At 41.3% G+C, this 17151-nt stretch overlaps 1 protein-coding gene across 2 annotated transcripts in view; it reads left to right on the top strand.

Moving 5' to 3' along the window:
• The window catches only part of uvrag (UV radiation resistance associated gene), an 83986-nt gene continuing 66835 nt past the window's right edge, over positions 1-17151 (top strand). Inside the window, exons 1-7 of one of the 2 annotated variants that reach the window (XM_058628118.1) lie at positions 1-314; positions 3498-3615; positions 4496-4530; positions 5456-5617; positions 6503-6577; positions 6711-6796; positions 16414-16519. In XM_058628118.1, coding sequence (XP_058484101.1) covers positions 207-314; positions 3498-3615; positions 4496-4530; positions 5456-5617; positions 6503-6577; positions 6711-6796; positions 16414-16519 — 690 coding nt within the window. In that variant the 5' untranslated portion in view covers positions 1-206. Of the gene's footprint in view, positions 315-1849; positions 2097-3497; positions 3616-4495; positions 4531-5455; positions 5618-6502; positions 6578-6710; positions 6797-16413; positions 16520-17151 lie in introns of those variants that run through there. The other variant, XM_058628119.1, reaches the window with a different exon arrangement.

Genomic DNA, 17151 nt, shown 5'->3' on the forward strand with positions numbered 1-17151 from the left:
AGCCAAGCGTAACAAATAGGCTGTACTTTGTTTACGTCCCGTTGGTTAGCTGACAGCTGTTGTAGCGACTTTCCCCGCATAAACAGCCGCGTCTGTGCGTCTCTGCCGGTTGTTCCGAGTTCCGGAAACTTTCAGAGTAGCGTCCTGGATGTTGAGGATGGGATGTTTTGTTGAATGAAGGGGACCCGTTAGATGCCGACAGGAGGATGAACTCCATTACCGGTCGGGTTCTCTCCATCCCCGCCGCCTCTGTCACCACCAACTCTGGAGCTTCATCCTCTCGAGCCTTACATGTAGACCTCACCTCCCAACAGGTACACGCACAGTCCCAGCTGCATTCAAGTGAAGCCGGTTTAAGACGGAGCAGCCGTCTCACTGTGCGAAGCACTAGTTTACAACGTCAGGTTTTAAAGTACTGCCCGGAGGAGCACGGCAGGCCTGTCAGGCTAGCTAGTTAGCCCACAGCTGCTAACCTACAGTAGCTAGCTGGAAATGAATGTAGCTAACTGAAGTGACAACACAGACATAGTGAAATCAGTCAGGCTGATACTGTGCATGTGTGAGCCCGTGTTTTCTCACATGTTGTGTTGTTTAAAATCCGTTTGTTCCTCTCCACCTTTAGCAAAGTATGACGCTAATGTGCTGCTGCTGCTAGTGGTAACTTGGCGCTGTGTCCGTGTCTGACAGCTCACTTCATTGGAAACTGTAGTGTCATTGCAGTGCTGGTGGTGTATTATGTAGTGGTGTGACAAAAAGTGTACATAATGTACAGACACGCATTGAACCGATTTGCTCTGCATTCATTCATTCATTCATTAACGCATTTTAAAAGTTCACTTCCGCGTTTGCAGCTGTGATCTACTTCACTGTGTTTTCATTGAACTAATGGAATATTCTACTGCTAAACAAGATAAAAACTCTCACGTAGACCTAGGACAAGATGAACATTTCTTCTCTCTATTATTCTGATTGTGATTCATGATATTATTGTGATAATGCAATTATGCAGGAATTGTGTAAATACAAGGGTATACTTGCTTTAAAACTAAATCATTTTGTTCTCCATCTATCGTCTACTGTTTCACATGAGGGTCGCTCAGCTCAATGAGCAGTCAACATGTTATTTTCATTTAAAAAAATAGAAAAGAGAGCCTACCATATGCAGTGTGCAACATGCAATAGTTTGACATGCTTTATTAGTATGGTCACATGTAGTACTAACTGAGAGAAAAATAATCTTCCAACATTCCACCAATGTTTCACCTGCCTTTGCTCTCTTGATGAAAGGATCAGTTAAATGAAATTGTATTTTCTCACATACAGTAGTAATGTTGGACATTTAAACACTCCCAGTAGAGTTCGTTGAGAACTCCTAGTAAGATGGATGCTTGCACCAGAGAAGAGTGTCTCTGATTGTCCCCAAATCATTGAAAGCTTACCTTATAGAAAAAACTGTGGATTTCTTAACACTGAACATAAACTAAACTCACTGAAATTGTGAATCTTAAATACTGAATTAAATTGAATACTTTACAAAATAGTTAATAGTTTCTGTATTTTGCATCTCCTTTTCCTTCCTCCTTTTCTTTCCTCCTTTTCTTCTCTGGGGTTCAATGACAGCTTGCATCTGTGATGTTGCATTACCGCAATCCTAGTAGTTAGGGAGCTCTGACTATGACAGACATAGAGGGCAGATTAAAGCCAGACAAGGTAGACAGAACGCACATCAAAGTGCACCTAATATCTCTTTACTTTTTTGTCAGTTTTCTTTTCTTTCATCTCCCACATCTTTAACAGCAAGTACACAATTTATCGCTTACTTATTTTGTTGCTTTTTTTCCCCCACACAGAGTGCTTTTTGTAGCAGTAAGACATGCATTTTTTTGACAGTGCCACCTCAAGCTCGCCGATATCAGCCTTTCTTTCTCATACACTCCCATGTTCATTTTGTTTGCTAAGTGACGGGGAAACCTGAGCACAGAGAGAGTTTTAAACTGTATTTTTAAAGAAGGTACACAAAAATACTTGTGTGGAATGTCCAGAGACTTGTGGCATCATTTTTATTTTATTTTTTTTAAATGCATATTGTTAGAGAGGTACGTTCCTTGGTTTTTATCTTTCTTTTCAGAGCATGTTGGCAGTGAAGTAACATTAGTAACCAATTAATCAGTATTTGGCTTATTGATTATCGTATTGCATGAGGAAGAAATTTATATTTTTACCCACCCCTAGTTGTTATCTCTCACTCAAATCACTTGAGTTGCCCCTTTAAGAACAGTTTTGAGGGCATCTTCTTTGATGTAAAAAGCATCTGTTTTTCTCTATCTGAATTTACATTTATTTAGCTCATAGTAGTTTCTAAAGAAATGACCACTTATTACATACCATTCCGGGAATATAATTTTGGTCAGTTAATAACACTGAACCTGTCTTTGAGCTTTGTCTGCACTAACATGACGTGTATATGAAGGGCTCTGTTGTGTATGTGTGTGGAGTTATTCATATTGAATATGTACGCTGACATTTCAAAGGGGGGTAGGGTCAAATATCCCTTTTTGGAACAATCAGATTTTTGTTTCAGTGGGACTTAATCTTAAAGGGAATCCCATGACTTGGATTTAGTCTTGCCTCCTGATCAGCAGAGGCGGGCTGTAGTAATGTATTTTGCCTGAAGTGGGGACTTGCCAGATGATGGTTCTGTGCGACTCCAGACACACAAACTGCTTCCCTAGGCAGCCTTTATTACATTGTGAGTGTTTCATGCTTGGTGTTCAATTTTGTAGACACCAGGCACCACTTGTAATTTCATTGTACCTGTACAATGACGATACATTTCTATTCCATGTTCTGCATGGAGGATTCTGCTTTCATGAGCTGATGATATACTGATGTTGCTTTTCTTATGGGAGAGGTCAGTGCTCGTAAATGCAGAGAAGGATATGACAAAAGCCCAATAGAAGAAGAAGAAGAAGAAGAAGAAGAAGAGGCTTAATCATTTTCAAGCTGAAAATGTTGATACATAAATCATGTGACTACATGACTGCCAGTGGCATGCACAGACATTTGCTACTGCGCACCGATAGAGCAGGCACCACTAGTAAGCTTATGGTAGGTCTGTCCAAAGTTCGACATAGGGCCAAAGTTTGCCCGGCCCTGGGGACTGAATTTCATTTCATTTCAAAATTGGGACACTGTCATGTAGGGGCAGTAGGGATCTTCATAACGGCACCTTTATTGATAAGAAATTAGTTTGCAAGGGTATCTTATTTTTATCTTATGACTCAAGAGGGCACTTCACTTTGAAGTTTCTGTCCATTACAGCAACAATGCATCTATGCATCTTTTGTTTCTTCAGAGTGGCGTGGAAAAAAAACACTTGCTCTCTGCTGTCATGATCATAACAAACACAAACATAATCTCTGTTAATTATATTTAAGGCACTAAAATATTTGTCCATATCCTCACTCTCACTCTCTCACTCTCTCTTTTCTGAACAGAGACGATTGCGTCATCTCCGGAGCATAGCAGCCAGAAACATTGTCAACAAGAATGGTTCCCCACTGCTGGACACATACTTCACCCTCCACCTCTGTATAGGAGACAGCATATCACGAGGTTAGTGTGGATCACTCCACCATGTGGCAGCTGACAGTATGTAACATTGCCATGTCCATGAACATGGAGCCACTGAGTGACCAGGTCTCATCTGTGAATCAGAAAAATTCCCCCGTAAACGCTTCACATTAGTAATAAAAAAGAAGAAAGAAAGAACAGATCTTGATTGAAAAGATTGAAAGCAATTGTATTGTGTGATATCTCAAAGTGTGTTCTGCACAATGTAAAAAACCTAAAACCTTTTGATATACACTGATCATCCACAAAATTGAAATCTAACTGGATTAATGTTGTAGCAGATTGGTTCATTTCAAGCCATAGAGATACAGATGATCACTGAACCTAGAAAATAACTTTAAAATCACATTATTGGTTTATTCAGTCACATTCAACAGGTCGCAGTTTCACTGATGAACCACAATTTTAAAACTAGTTTGTGTTTTAATGTTGTTTATTGCTACTTTAACAGTTACTGTATATCAAAATTACAGAAATAATGATTGCCAGTTCCCAGGTCTTAAAAATTGGTTTGGTTTGAAACCATGTTTTTGTGTCTTATACTGATGGCACAACCTTGAATTTCTAAAGATGCTGATGTCAGTCCGATACAGTCTCTTAAAAACAATTTAGCTGTTAGTAAGACATTTGTGCTGATGTATTTACCACAAAGCCACAACCAAACATTTGTTCCTTGAATTTGAGGGAAGTCCTTGAAAATCCTTGAATTTAAAGTCAACACTGGTGACCTGCACTCACCAATATGCTCATGTTAGTATTTGTATCTGCTGTCCAGTGTAAATCCAGTCATATTTTAGCCCAGTCGTTTGAGCATAACTGCCTTTGCCTTCCTTTTAATCAGCATTCTTTTATGTCTTTTCAGGATTTTACAAGAGTGAAGTCATACGAGACTCACTGGTGAGTATAATTTCTTTAACCTTCACATGATCAATGACATACTCAAGGAAGACAAGCTTCTTGTATTTTACTGCCAAAAGGCTGACATGTCCGCCTGCTTGCTGTCTGCCAGCTCCACATCCAGCTACCTCTGGACTCGTTCTTTCTTTTATTTAATGTGTAGTTGCGTCATGGTTTTTGGCTGTTCCTACTTTTATTTGCATGTTCGCTGTGGTTATACATTAAGCTGTAGCAGCCAGTGATAGCAGGGCCATTGCTGCCAGACTTGCTGTCTATACTTGAGCTGACCTCAGCTGCTTTCCAGGTACGCTGTTGAGTGCAAACAGACTGTATAATGCGCTGCAGGAGTCAGGGCCTCTGTCATCTCTCAGGCAAACTTCCTCTTGCTCCATTCACATCCTTGCTGACATCCCATTCTTTCGTTTTCTGTCTCCTTCCTGCCACGGTTTGTACAGAGAAACACTCTTCCTGTTTTCATTTTAGCTGCAATGAGCTCTGCTTCCGCCTTCGACTCTTACTACTTCTGCAGCCTCCCCCCTTCCCCTGTGGCTTTTTCTTCTGCTTTTGACATTCCTCTCCAAACTGCCCTTGACAGTGACCTGAAGAGCAAGAAATGCTACATAATTGAATGAGGATAATGGCTGATGTGCTTTGTAGATACAGTACAAGAGCAGCAGAGAACAAACAGTAGAAGGAAATAAAAATAAGAGGTTCATTTCCAACAGGATGACTTGATTTCCCCTGAATGGATAGCGGACATTGAATTTGTCCGAGGCAATATTTTCATGAAGAAAATAGATGGCTGATTTTCAGAATATGTGATCACCACGTAATGAAGTAAAGTGCTTAATGTGCCGAGCAGCTGTTCTGTCGGGTGTTAACGTACTCTTAAGTCTTAATATTAATCCCCATATGTCATTTCCAGAATCCCACTTGGCGCAGCCTGGACTTTGGCATGCTGCCGGACCTTCTGGACACGTCGGTGTCATGTTTCGTGGTGAGGATCTGGGGAGGACAGGAGGAGCAGTATCAGCTCCTCATAGAATGGAAGGTCAATCTGGACGGCCTCCGATACACAGGACAGCAGGTCAGCAACAGCACAATGTGCAATTTGGCCAGGAGGATTTCCATGTGTGCACAGGCCAGAGAGATTTCTTTTTTTTGTGTGCTATGATGGATTTAGAGGTTGACTTTAAAACATCAAGGTCACTGATACCTAAAAAGTCCCTTAACAAAACAATACATATAAAATACAATGAGTCAACAACACTGTATTCATGACACGTATACTACACATTTATATGCTGAGCAGACAAACAGAATAAGTGCATTTGGTGTTTCAGTGAAAATAAAACACTGCCCTATTATTCTTTTGTACTGTATAAGTTTTGTCCACTAACCAAAACTTATAGTTTTAATGGTTTCTTTGGCACAGGAAGCAAATAAACCAGAACAATTTCACATTTAAGAAGCTGCAAGTACAGAATACTTGTTTTAATTCTTTAAAAAAACACTCAAACCGATCAATTGATTATCAAAATAGTTGACGATTCATTTAGTAATCGATGAATAACTGATTAAACAACACTCAGTTTTTTGCAACATTTGGACTGTTTCCTTTTTTTCTACTGCATTTCAATAGAATACAATTGATGGTGAATAATAAGGCATTCTGTGGCGGTGCTGCGGGGATTTAGCTGCTCGGTAATTCATCTTAATTAATCATGTGGTCTGACGGTTTTTTAGCATCAACAGTTGTGCACATTGAAACTCTGCTGTAAGACCGCAGCCAAAGCACATTAAAAGCTACAGTGAGCAAGGTCGGCGTTCTTGCCATTCTTTGACAGTGAGAGTGTTTTTAGGGCCAATAATAGATATTGCAGTCTGTTCCTCACATCCAGATGCTCGCTGCCCTTTGTTCTCGTTGACTCAATCCACACAGTAAGCCTCTGCTGCTTTGCTCTGTCCACAGATTCGATCCAGGAATCCAAATGAGATCATATTTGGATTGAACGATGGCTACTATGCAGCTGACTTTGATCACAAGGTACAGCTTTTTTGTCCATTTTCTAGAGCCCCGCGCATCACAACAGAATACACAGGCCTAATCCCATTAGCTTTATTCGGACGCCGTTTGGCTCCTGCACTGAAACTCTGACATGCTGCTGTTGCCGTTGCAGGATCTGTCAGAGCGTAAGAAAAACAGTCTGCTTCAGGTCGACCAGAGTTCAGTCAGGAACTCCTACAGCGTTTTCTCTTTGCTCAGGTAAGATACGCACCTCGCTGCACTCATTTCACCAGGCCTCCATTTGCCCCTTCTATGTACAGTGGATTTCAACTCCTTACAAAGAATATTTAGAGGCAATGCAGTTCATTTCAAACCACATGTGATCTTTCTTACATCTTTTATTCACCTTTTTGTGTCATTACTGATATATTTCAACTTTAGTTTTAGCATCTGTTGTCCAGCAGATGGGGCCACAGGAAAGCTAAACATTTTACATGGAGAAACTCTGTTGGCCTCCAGCTTTATTTACAACTGCAGAGCCAACAGTCTGTACTGCAAGTCTTGGACACAACAGCACAAAAATACAATATTCGTACACAGCATTTTAACATAGTCCCTCATCGACATGCTAATCACTGTGATTTTCATTCACAGTCATGAACTTGATTGTTTTAAGTTTATTTGCAATTCAAATTTGCACCACAAGGAGGAGACAAATATTCGCTGACTCCATTGTCGGTTAAAAGGGTCACACTGGTACAATAATTAAGAACTTGAGACTACCGACGACGAGTGCTGGCATCTGTTGACAAACATACCGTTGTTCCTCCCGTCTATATATAAATGTGGTAGAGTAAGCACTGCTTTGAGAATCACCAGGGCTTCCCTCGAGGGAAACCCTCTGTTAACCAAAGCCTGCTCACGTAACGACATAATTATACACAGGTTTGTCTAAGTAAATGTACATTTGGAAGGTTCGAGTTAGACGCTTCCAAAATAAGATAAGGATCCTTTAATTAAAAGTTTTCCTTTCATAAGAATTTAATAGCGGGATATAAATGTAAAGCAGGGCCTGTACAGTGTCAAGGAGACGGGGTTATGCCAAAGCTTACAGTACTCCCTCATTAGAAGGTGGTCATGTTTATATGAGAGGAGACTACTATTGCTTCCCCGGCAGCTTGTGGATGGAAAAAAAAGCCCAGTAAGAATCACAAGTTTTATGACCCTTACTCTTACTTCTCCTGACTACTTCAGCCTTCTTCTTCCACGTCCTCTTCTTCCATCCACACCCAGTGGGACTCACTTACGCTGATCCCCCTCTTCCCTCACGCTGCGGTGCCTGCAGCTCCTCACCCTGTCAGAGGGTTTTTTTTTTTTTTTTTTTTTCTTGGCTTAGTGAACTCATATGCTCATGGTTTATGATAATGTGCTGTAGAACGATTCATCAGATATTGTACACTCCGACAGGGATTATCCTCCCACCCCTTACGGCACATAACCATATATATACCACTCTGTTACTGGGCTGTAGATCTGTGCTTTTTTCTTTTTTTTTCTCCAAAGTGCATTAACATTCCTCGACTGCTCTAACTGTTGTTACCGTCTCACCGAGGGCTTTCCATCAATTAATCTTGTTGATTGGTTTCTGAACGTATTACATAGTTGTTTGCTTCTTAGAATGTCAGAAAATAGTGGAAAATATTGATTGTTTCTTTTCCATACCTCAAAATGATGACGTTCTCAACCAAATATATTCCGTTTATTGTCATAGTAGAGCAATAATACTTTAAAAAAAATAATCAAAATAGGTGGCTTTAAACTTCTCTCTAAACTTCTCTCTAAAACAACGAGCAGTGTCCCGTTACACTAGAGCTGCAACTAATGATTATTTTCTGTCCATTATTTTCTCGGTTAATCGTTTGGTCCATAAAATATCAGAAAACCTTAAAAAATGTTGATCGGTGTTCGTCAAATTTGGAAATGATGATGTTGATCAAATGTCCTGTTTTGTCCACAAACCAAAATGATTCACTTTTAATGATTTCCTTGTTATCCTGTGCAAAGAAATGAAGAAAATAATCGGAAATCTAGTTTTAATCATGATGAAAAGCTTCTAAACGATTAATCGATTGTACAAATAGTTGTCGATTAATTTAGTAATCGATTAATTGTTTCAGCTCTGAGGAACACAAAGTGTTAAATATTCTTTCCCCAAAGGTTCTTGGCCCAGTGCAGAGCTGCCTCTCTCAGCACAGTGCTCTTTCACTTAAAAGGACGAGGGCTGCTTCCCTAAAAAATGTCCTGATGTTGATTAATGGCAGTAATTTGTCAGCAGATTCACAGTCTGCGTCACCGCCCAACTCCAGCTGACAGCACCCCTCGCTCGCGTGAGTAACACGGTGATGTGGGTTAGCGAAACGCAGCCCGTCCCAGAAGAAGAGATGAAGAGGCAGCGTACACACATCATCAATCAGCACACTCTTGTTTCCCTCAGAGAAACTGAGGTAGAGATTGAGCCACATCTTTAGAACAGAGCTGGAACCCTGTCTGGGTAGATGAAGATGATTCAGCAGGTTTCCCCTGTTGTAGCACAGATTCAGATGCTCCTCAGAATCCTAGATATGCTTCTCTGGGGGGGGGGGCGGGTTTTTTCGTGTGCAAGCAGTAAAGTGAAGCAAGACCTGATAGGACTGGTGGTAGAATCGACTTCCCGTCATCATATGAAAGAGCTGCATGTTGGACTAGTTGAACATTAGCTAAAAAGAAAAGGCTGAGTGGACTCCCGAGTTTCTAATGGTTAGAGGCCATCGTTTATGGCTCTAATGTGTTTTTGAATATCCTGCTCAAGTGGAGGATAAGTGGACGTTCTTCAGTGGCCCCTTCAGCTGTTACTCCCAGCCTTCGGAATAAAGGGAGTTATGCAAATACTTCTACGACAAAACTATTGTGTTTGCCGAGCGTCGGTTGTAACAGTGGCTCGTATGCGACACATGTTCATCATCATTCTTGGGGCACAACTTTCACAGTTCAGCGCTGCGACATTGGAGATTAAACCTGTCTCGGTCTCCCGGAGCCTTAAAGGAAAACTTTCTTTTCCCTGTATGATCAGAGCCATGTGTTTCCTGATTTGCTTGTCTTTGCTCCTACTTGGACTACACATGTATGTACAGTACGTGTCAACAGAAGCAGTGCCGCTGAATCTCTGTGGGGGGTCTCTCATACCCCTAGCGGGCCATTACGGTGGTAACGCAGCCGGGCGCTCCCACAGATCTGTGCCACCGGACGTTGCGAGTTAAACCCAGACTGGAGTCTAACGAGTGACCCCTGGGTCTCGAGTAACCTCCAGTAACAAATCTATAGGTGCAAACTGACTGATCTTGTCTTCATTTCACACCTCTGTAGAGGATTACTACAGAGTTTGAAGTAACCCCCCGCAGTTGTATGAAATTTAAATGGTGGTCTGGGGTTGTTTTTTCAATTAAGGCAGTGGGTCTTCATCAACCTACTAGTATGTGGCCTCTCCTAAAATGGTGTTTTACTTTTTAACACATATTTTTTCAATCTGAGGTTACTTTCCCCTCGAGGTTGAGACCGAAGGCATGTCTTTTCTTCCAGCTTGTCTGTCTTTCATTTCTTATTCTCTGTCTCCAGCAGTACAGCCTCTATGGTTTTTTGGTTCTTACCTAAGACTGCTGTCTTGCGTTATCTCAGCTTTCTGTTCTGATGTGGGGTTCAGTGCGCCCCCCCCCCCCCACCACAACCACACACACTACACTTTCAGGCCTTATGCCTCTCGTTGAGTTTTTTTTGCCTTCTCAAATTAAACACAGTCGACTTTGACAAACAAAAATGTAGCATTTGATGTTTACAGGAAAGCTGTTTTGTAGCCCTGCCATTATTGAGGACAAGGACATGGGACAAGGAGCTTTCACTGGAAGAGCCAAACGTCTATAATTGTCTACAGTGAATGTGTTTGACCTTTTCTTCGTCTTTTGGAAAACAAAAATATCTTTTTTCACGATCTTTTTGGCTTTCCGGCATCGTTGTTGTAGCTGTCGTGTAAACATGGCTTACAGCAACTTAGCATGGCCCCACAAATAAACCTCTGCCTTTAAGGGGTGCCTATTCAGGCTTGCCAAAGACATTTCACTCCTGTAATCTTATCTTCCGTTCTTTGCACACTACCGGTCAGAGGAGTTTGTACACTCCTGTCAATTCTTCCACCTGTTATATTTTAGTGTGATGTCTTGGTGTTTCTGAAATTAAAGCGCACGGCAAATAAACAGTTGGGGACTTTAAAAAACAAGGAATCACGGAAACTTCTTGTTGGGATAAAATTGAACGAAGTGAACGTCTTGACTCGTCTCGTTCTTTCTACAATAGAAATGGAACATTGTTTACAGAGTTTGCCCTGACGCTGTTGCACAAGTTCCCGCTAATGTGTTACACTTGTGGGTTGACCTTCTGTCCACTTCGTCCTAAATCAGTTCCAGCGGGTGCAAGTCTGGAGTGGAGACTGTGCTGCTTTTCATCATGTGACGTTTCCATCTAGTGCATTACATCCCATGTTCTGGTGAATTGTGTTGCCCTCACTAACCATTGTTATTTTGCATTTTCCTCACAGTTCTGGTAGAAATAAAATATACAGTATTGTATACACACTACTATATAAATCCTGTATGCTGTTTATTATACAGTGTCAGGGTTTTTTCCAAATGTCATGACGTTGTGGATGTTTAAGTAATCAAAAAATGTTTATGCATATTGTTTGCATCAACTCTCCCCCATTTACTTATTTCAGTTCCTTTTAGAAAAGTTGGTGTGCGAAAAACCTACTGGAGAAATGCTAAAGCTTTTCACTGCCATCATAGAACGCGAAGACAACGACGAGGTGAAAATCACGTGGCGGAACCTGTTGACATTCTTTGGCAATGAGTCCGACGACATAAATTATTATATTGTTTGTGGTAATTTCCCACTATAGTGTTGCCTGTTTTGTCCTTTGCAGAGGTGTGATACGGAGGATGGCATTATCCTCAATTTGTTGCCGCACAATATGAAAAGGTGCTTGTTTTGAATCGGTGAATTGGTTTCCCTCTTCACCCTGTGCTGGTTGAAAAATGGTTGCTGGAAATGAATGCAGTCCAGTCATTAGTCACTGGGCTTGTTTCCCCTGACCCGGGTTTGTTTGACAAGCGTAGAGGGCACACTTTGCGTGATGTGATGAGAGGCTGGAGGACGGGCCAGGCCAACATGATGGTAAATGCGTTCAGAAAATGGCTTTTTAGCATGCCTACTGAATTTAAACCGAAGCATTATTTTCTTATTTTGTGATTTGATCACTGACATCTGATATAGGCTGCTCCGCTCTCATTTAGCTAAATCCTGCATTGTGTTTCCTCTCTCACCCAAATTCTCTTCACCAGAAACAAAAGCGCTGCAGTGATGAGGACCATGAATTGGGCCTTTTCCTGGAAATAAGGAGGAGAGAAAGGTCTCACATGGCTCACTTGAGATGTTGAGTAATGCCGGCATCTAAATATGGTTGACTCGTTGTTTACCTCTTATTTCGTCTGAGAAAAAACAGTGTATTCCAGGGTGTCTTGGTCACTTTCTGTTGATTATCTCTGTTAGCCAGCTGACACATCTGCAATTGCTGATTTCCTCCTCGGTACTGATTACAAAAGTGCAGATGCTGGAACACAACACAACATGTAAACCAGGGCAAATATTTATTTTAAGATAATCAGTAAAGGTAAATGAACAGAAAGCAGGAGATCTGCGGTGGAGAGGCTCCTCAGTTTCGTGATGAACTGCTTTTTTCCCCTCCATTTTTGTTTATGCCATTTTTAAATATGAAAAATATCCACCAATGTCAGATTAACTATACCTAAAAGCCCCCATTTAAGATTTTTTTTACTAGATGCTTTCAGTTTATGGAAAATATCTGTACATTTCAAAAGCACAAGTTTCATCTCACACCCTTGCAGGATCTAGTGCCACAGTCAAAGGAGAAAATGTTATTGTTTTCCTGATGTTTATCTTTATCATGGGTGAGTGCACAGTCTCAGTCATAACTTCCTGTAAATCCCTCAAGGCATAGTTGTCAAGTACCTCTCATTTCTTGGTAAACAAAAGTTCTCATGGCTCATGAGGAAGGCACTCCCTGGACAGCCGCTCAGTGATTCTATTCTTGTCCTAATGAGGGTGCTGTGTGGCTGCCCCTCTGCCCCCTGCCGGACCGTGGTTTGTTATGGAGGATGACGGGAAGGCGTTAGGCCAAGACTCGGGGAATGATAAGGGGGCAGACATGCGTGAAAAGGAGAGAAGAGATAACTCTTCTCACCTGGGGGAAAAGGCCATATCAGATTCTCCTTTGGCAATCACCTAAACAGAGGAAGCTGTCAAAACAGATTTGCCTGGATTTTCCAGAAAATTATCTCCGACTGCTATCGCTGTCACCTCAGAATGATTAAAAGGAGGGAAGAAAACACATTAAATGATTTTACTTTGACTACTCCCCTTAAGATTTTGTCATATCATCATAGGAACAATTTCTTTTCCTGGGTTAGTTGCCAGAAAGAGGCAGTAATACCCAGAAATGACTCTGATGGGTTATTCAACTAAAAGAGACGCTAAAGGAAAACCAAACTTATCCACTTCTTATGTGTACTTTAATCACCATCTCATATTCCTACTGGTGTCTTGTGAACTCACCATGAAGTAGTATAATTGTTGAATTGCAGACAAGTGAGACAACACTTAAAGGAAAAAAAGCAATGACCATGATCTGCCATTTCTGTAAATAATGTTAAAATCCTTTTTTTTTGGAATGACCTTAATGACACTAACTTACTGAAGGAGAATGCAGTAAACCAGCAGCTCCCATGTTCCTGTCGGACTTTGGTGCAGAAGAGTAAGCCGTTTACAAATGTCAGTTTCCAGATGGAAAACAGATCATATCATAGACTGAAGCAGGTCTAGATTTTATTAGTTGGGCCTCTTTTTAATTGGCCAACATCCATTTTGCGCTCTGTCACTGTTGGCTGCATTGTTATCATAGAGAACAAGTGTCGAGGTCCCCGTGTTCTTAGCTGCATGCTCAGTACAGTTAAGCAATTCTCTATCTATGAGGAAATAAAGTAATAGTGTGCAATCCAGCTCTTGTGACATATGGAAGGCATAGAGACGTTCAGTGAGAAGTTGATGATCTAACGGCAGTCTGACAGTTTGACTGTTGATTGCTAGTTTCCTCTTTTGTCTGTCCTCTGTAACTTGTTCTCACCATGTGGGACTGTTGTTTTCTTGGTGAGGCGTTGGTGTCCCTCGGGTTGTGTTGAGGCGGAGTTTGTCACTATGTGATGGAAACCTTGGGAGCATGATGGAAGAAGATTTGGGAGGCCCAGATGTCTTAAGCAGCAAACACTTCCCAAGGCTGAAGGAATTCTTCCTTAAATAATACATTTATTAAGTTTAGATACAAGGTACCAAACCAAACCATACTTCACCTAACTTAAGTTATATATACAGGATACACCAGTGAGGAAAAATCGGACTCTAAAGCTTCAGATGACAGGCAGACATAACATCCCTGCTTGTTTGCGGTAGGCAGACAATGGCGCCTCATGGGAAAGGAGAACTGTTTGGACTCGTAATGAAGTTGGACTATTCCTCAACGTGACGTGGGAAGACGACGTTAACGGCTCAGTAAAAACGTTCACTGGGAGTCCTGTCAGACTCGTCAGTCTGACAGTCAGACACCAACATCCTCAGTCTTTTTCATCTTGTGTTCTACACTGGCGGTTGGGGCCGTTTGTTGTCTTCCGGGAAGGGGATCGTGTGACACGAGCGTGGCGAATCAGTGTGACAATTTTTAAACGGAAACAGAGTAGTGTGGATGTGGCAGAAGACACTGTATGTTTCGCATGTCTATTACCTCCAACTTCTATGGGCCTGTCCACGTGAAAATGAGTCGAGGGGAATCGGCTAAAGTTGTTTTTTTTCATCAAATGAGTGTTTTATCCGCATTAGGAGCACTGAAACATTTTTTTTTTGAAAATAGGTCCTGGTGGAGGAAAATCTCAAAATGCCTCCCTTGTGTTTTTTTGTAAACAATCAAAATACTTACAATACGACAATCACTACCTTCGTTGTGATTGTCGTCATCCTCCTCTTGTGTTTGGAACTTTTATTTTCTTTCCTTAGTCGCTCTGGTTCGGTCCCTTCTGTCTCTGTTTCTGTTATTGTATAGATTGTAATGTTTACTTGTTTGAATGAAACTATATTTAAAAAATTAAAGTCTGCACACAGACTTTTTGGCGTAGCAGCGTTACAGCACAGTTCTGGCGTATGCACTACAGCATATATGCAGTCATTTGGGGCATTTCGTGTGGATGAAGACGTTTCCTGAAACGATGCAGTGTTTACGGAGAAAAGTTTATGTTTTGTTATGTTTCCCTGTAGATGGGGTCTAAAGCTCAGGCTCAGGATCTGTTTCACAGTCTTGGTTGCTATGGCAGTTGCTGATTGGAATAGCTTAACTTTAATTTTTCACACTAAGTGACCAGAGAGTGACCTACCTGAGGCAGGCCAACACAGTAAAGGATTTTCAAATCTTAACACGGACAATTACTGTAAAACAATAGTTTTTCATGAGAACGCACACATGAGACAATCAAAGTCAAGGTGCAGGCCCACACAGTCTGCTTTTGAAACCGTTTTCAGTGAGGATTTCAGGGACTTTGGATCTCGCAGAAACCCCCGGGTTAGGGGGGTGAAGTGTAACTTCAGAATAAAAGCAAACATGATGGCCGACTGTATCGTCCACCAGTTCGGCAGATTACACGGTTAGCTTTCTCTCATTGGCTGCTGCAGCAGAGAGGCTTTCCCCATTCAAGCCTCGTCGCTGGATCTAAGCCTCGTGGATAAATATCAAACTTATTTGATATGATGTGAATTTGGATGGTTCCAGTTCCACAGATTAAGTCTCTGTGTGAACCCCTTGTACTACAGGATGATTTAGACAGAAAATCTCAGGATTGCAATGATATACTGTCGTAGGCCGGGGTGAATTGGGCCATAAATCAGGCCAGTTATCCTGTTGCCTTGTGTATAAGGAAGGAAGGAAGACCAGAGGAAGTAAAACTGTGGACTGGTAAAAGCATATGCACATTAATTGTCCTTGTGAATAATGATCTAAATTGTGTTTTTGTTATGTATTGGTTACTGATGATCTTGTTACCAATTTCTAAATGTTAGGTAACATAACATTTGGAAACATGCCTCTATCTGTTTGTGTTTGGCCTCAGTAGATAAGTCGAAGCGTTGCTTTGCTTTTTTTTTGGCTGCTTTTGAACTCTTGTGATGAAATCATTAACAGAAATGAAAAAACTGTTGTTGTGATGGTTGTGTTTTTTAATATTTGTAGTGTTTCTTTATTGGGGCCTGTCTTGTCCAATCAAATATACATGCTTATAAGTAGGAATGTTTCCAGTGTTGTTTTGTCCTTTTTTGTTCAGTGCCAGAACTAGTCGTTAACTTTTACAGTTTTTGGCCCGGAACAATAGAAGCCCAACCCCAGTAAATTAGAAAAAGAAATGGGGAGGGATAACAAACACGCTGCACAATGACTCCTCATTATGAGGACAGTCATAATTCTTTTGATGCCTTCAAAGGAGTCACTATAGACATCCAAGCTAACTGAAATGAGTTGCTGGTGAAGTCATTACACTGACACTTAATTTTTATTCAGGCCGCAAATTTAGTGGCCCGTTGGAAACACATGGGGTTTGTTCTCGTGGTCCAGTGTGTGGCAACAAACAATGCTCCGGATAATGACTTTATGCTCTCTCTCTTTCCCTCCCCCCCTCTGGCAGGCTTCACACAGCACAGAGAGCCATCAAGCAGAACCAGGTGACGGTGCAGAGGATTGGGAAGGAGATCGAGGAGAAGCTGCGGACGACGGCAGCCTGCACAGAACGGGTTAGCACAGTCTCCCATCTCACTCATCACTGATTTCCCTTTTGAGTCGTCCAGTTTTTTTTATGAATTTATCATAGAAAACTCCCAAAAAATACACAAAAGATGAGGTGCAATTTGAGATTTGAAGTTCTCATCAAAAGCAGGCTCATTTGCTCCCACACTTATAATAAACATTAAAAAGTCAGTCATTAAAAACTTTTATGCTCAAATCCCCAGATATAATTGTAAAGCAAAGTAATGTGAGATGATATTACACTCTTTTTGCAACTATTGTATTTTTTTTTGTTTTAATGGCTCAAATGAAAACTGGAGAAACCATGACCATCAACACTTTGACCAAAATCTACCGTTTGTGTTTCCACCTCTTGTCGTATATTGAACATTTTTGGGGTTGGCATCTCCACAGCTGTGAAAACGCACCACTGATCCCAGAATGGACATTGTGTTTATGGTAAACACTCACTTCAAAAGCAGCCTCCCGAGGCAGTAACTCTCGGGTGTTTTCCTCCTCCAGGTAGACTTGCCTGCGTCACATACCAGGATTACATTCTTTTACATGCTGAAATTCATTTTGGACAGCCGGGATGTTTTTGTGTTCACACAGCATTTCAAATCTCTCCCCTCTCCCCTCC

The sequence above is a fragment of the Solea solea genome, chromosome 4, assembly GCF_958295425.1.
Source record: "Solea solea chromosome 4, fSolSol10.1, whole genome shotgun sequence".
Classification (NCBI taxonomy): domain Eukaryota; kingdom Metazoa; phylum Chordata; class Actinopteri; order Pleuronectiformes; family Soleidae; genus Solea; species Solea solea.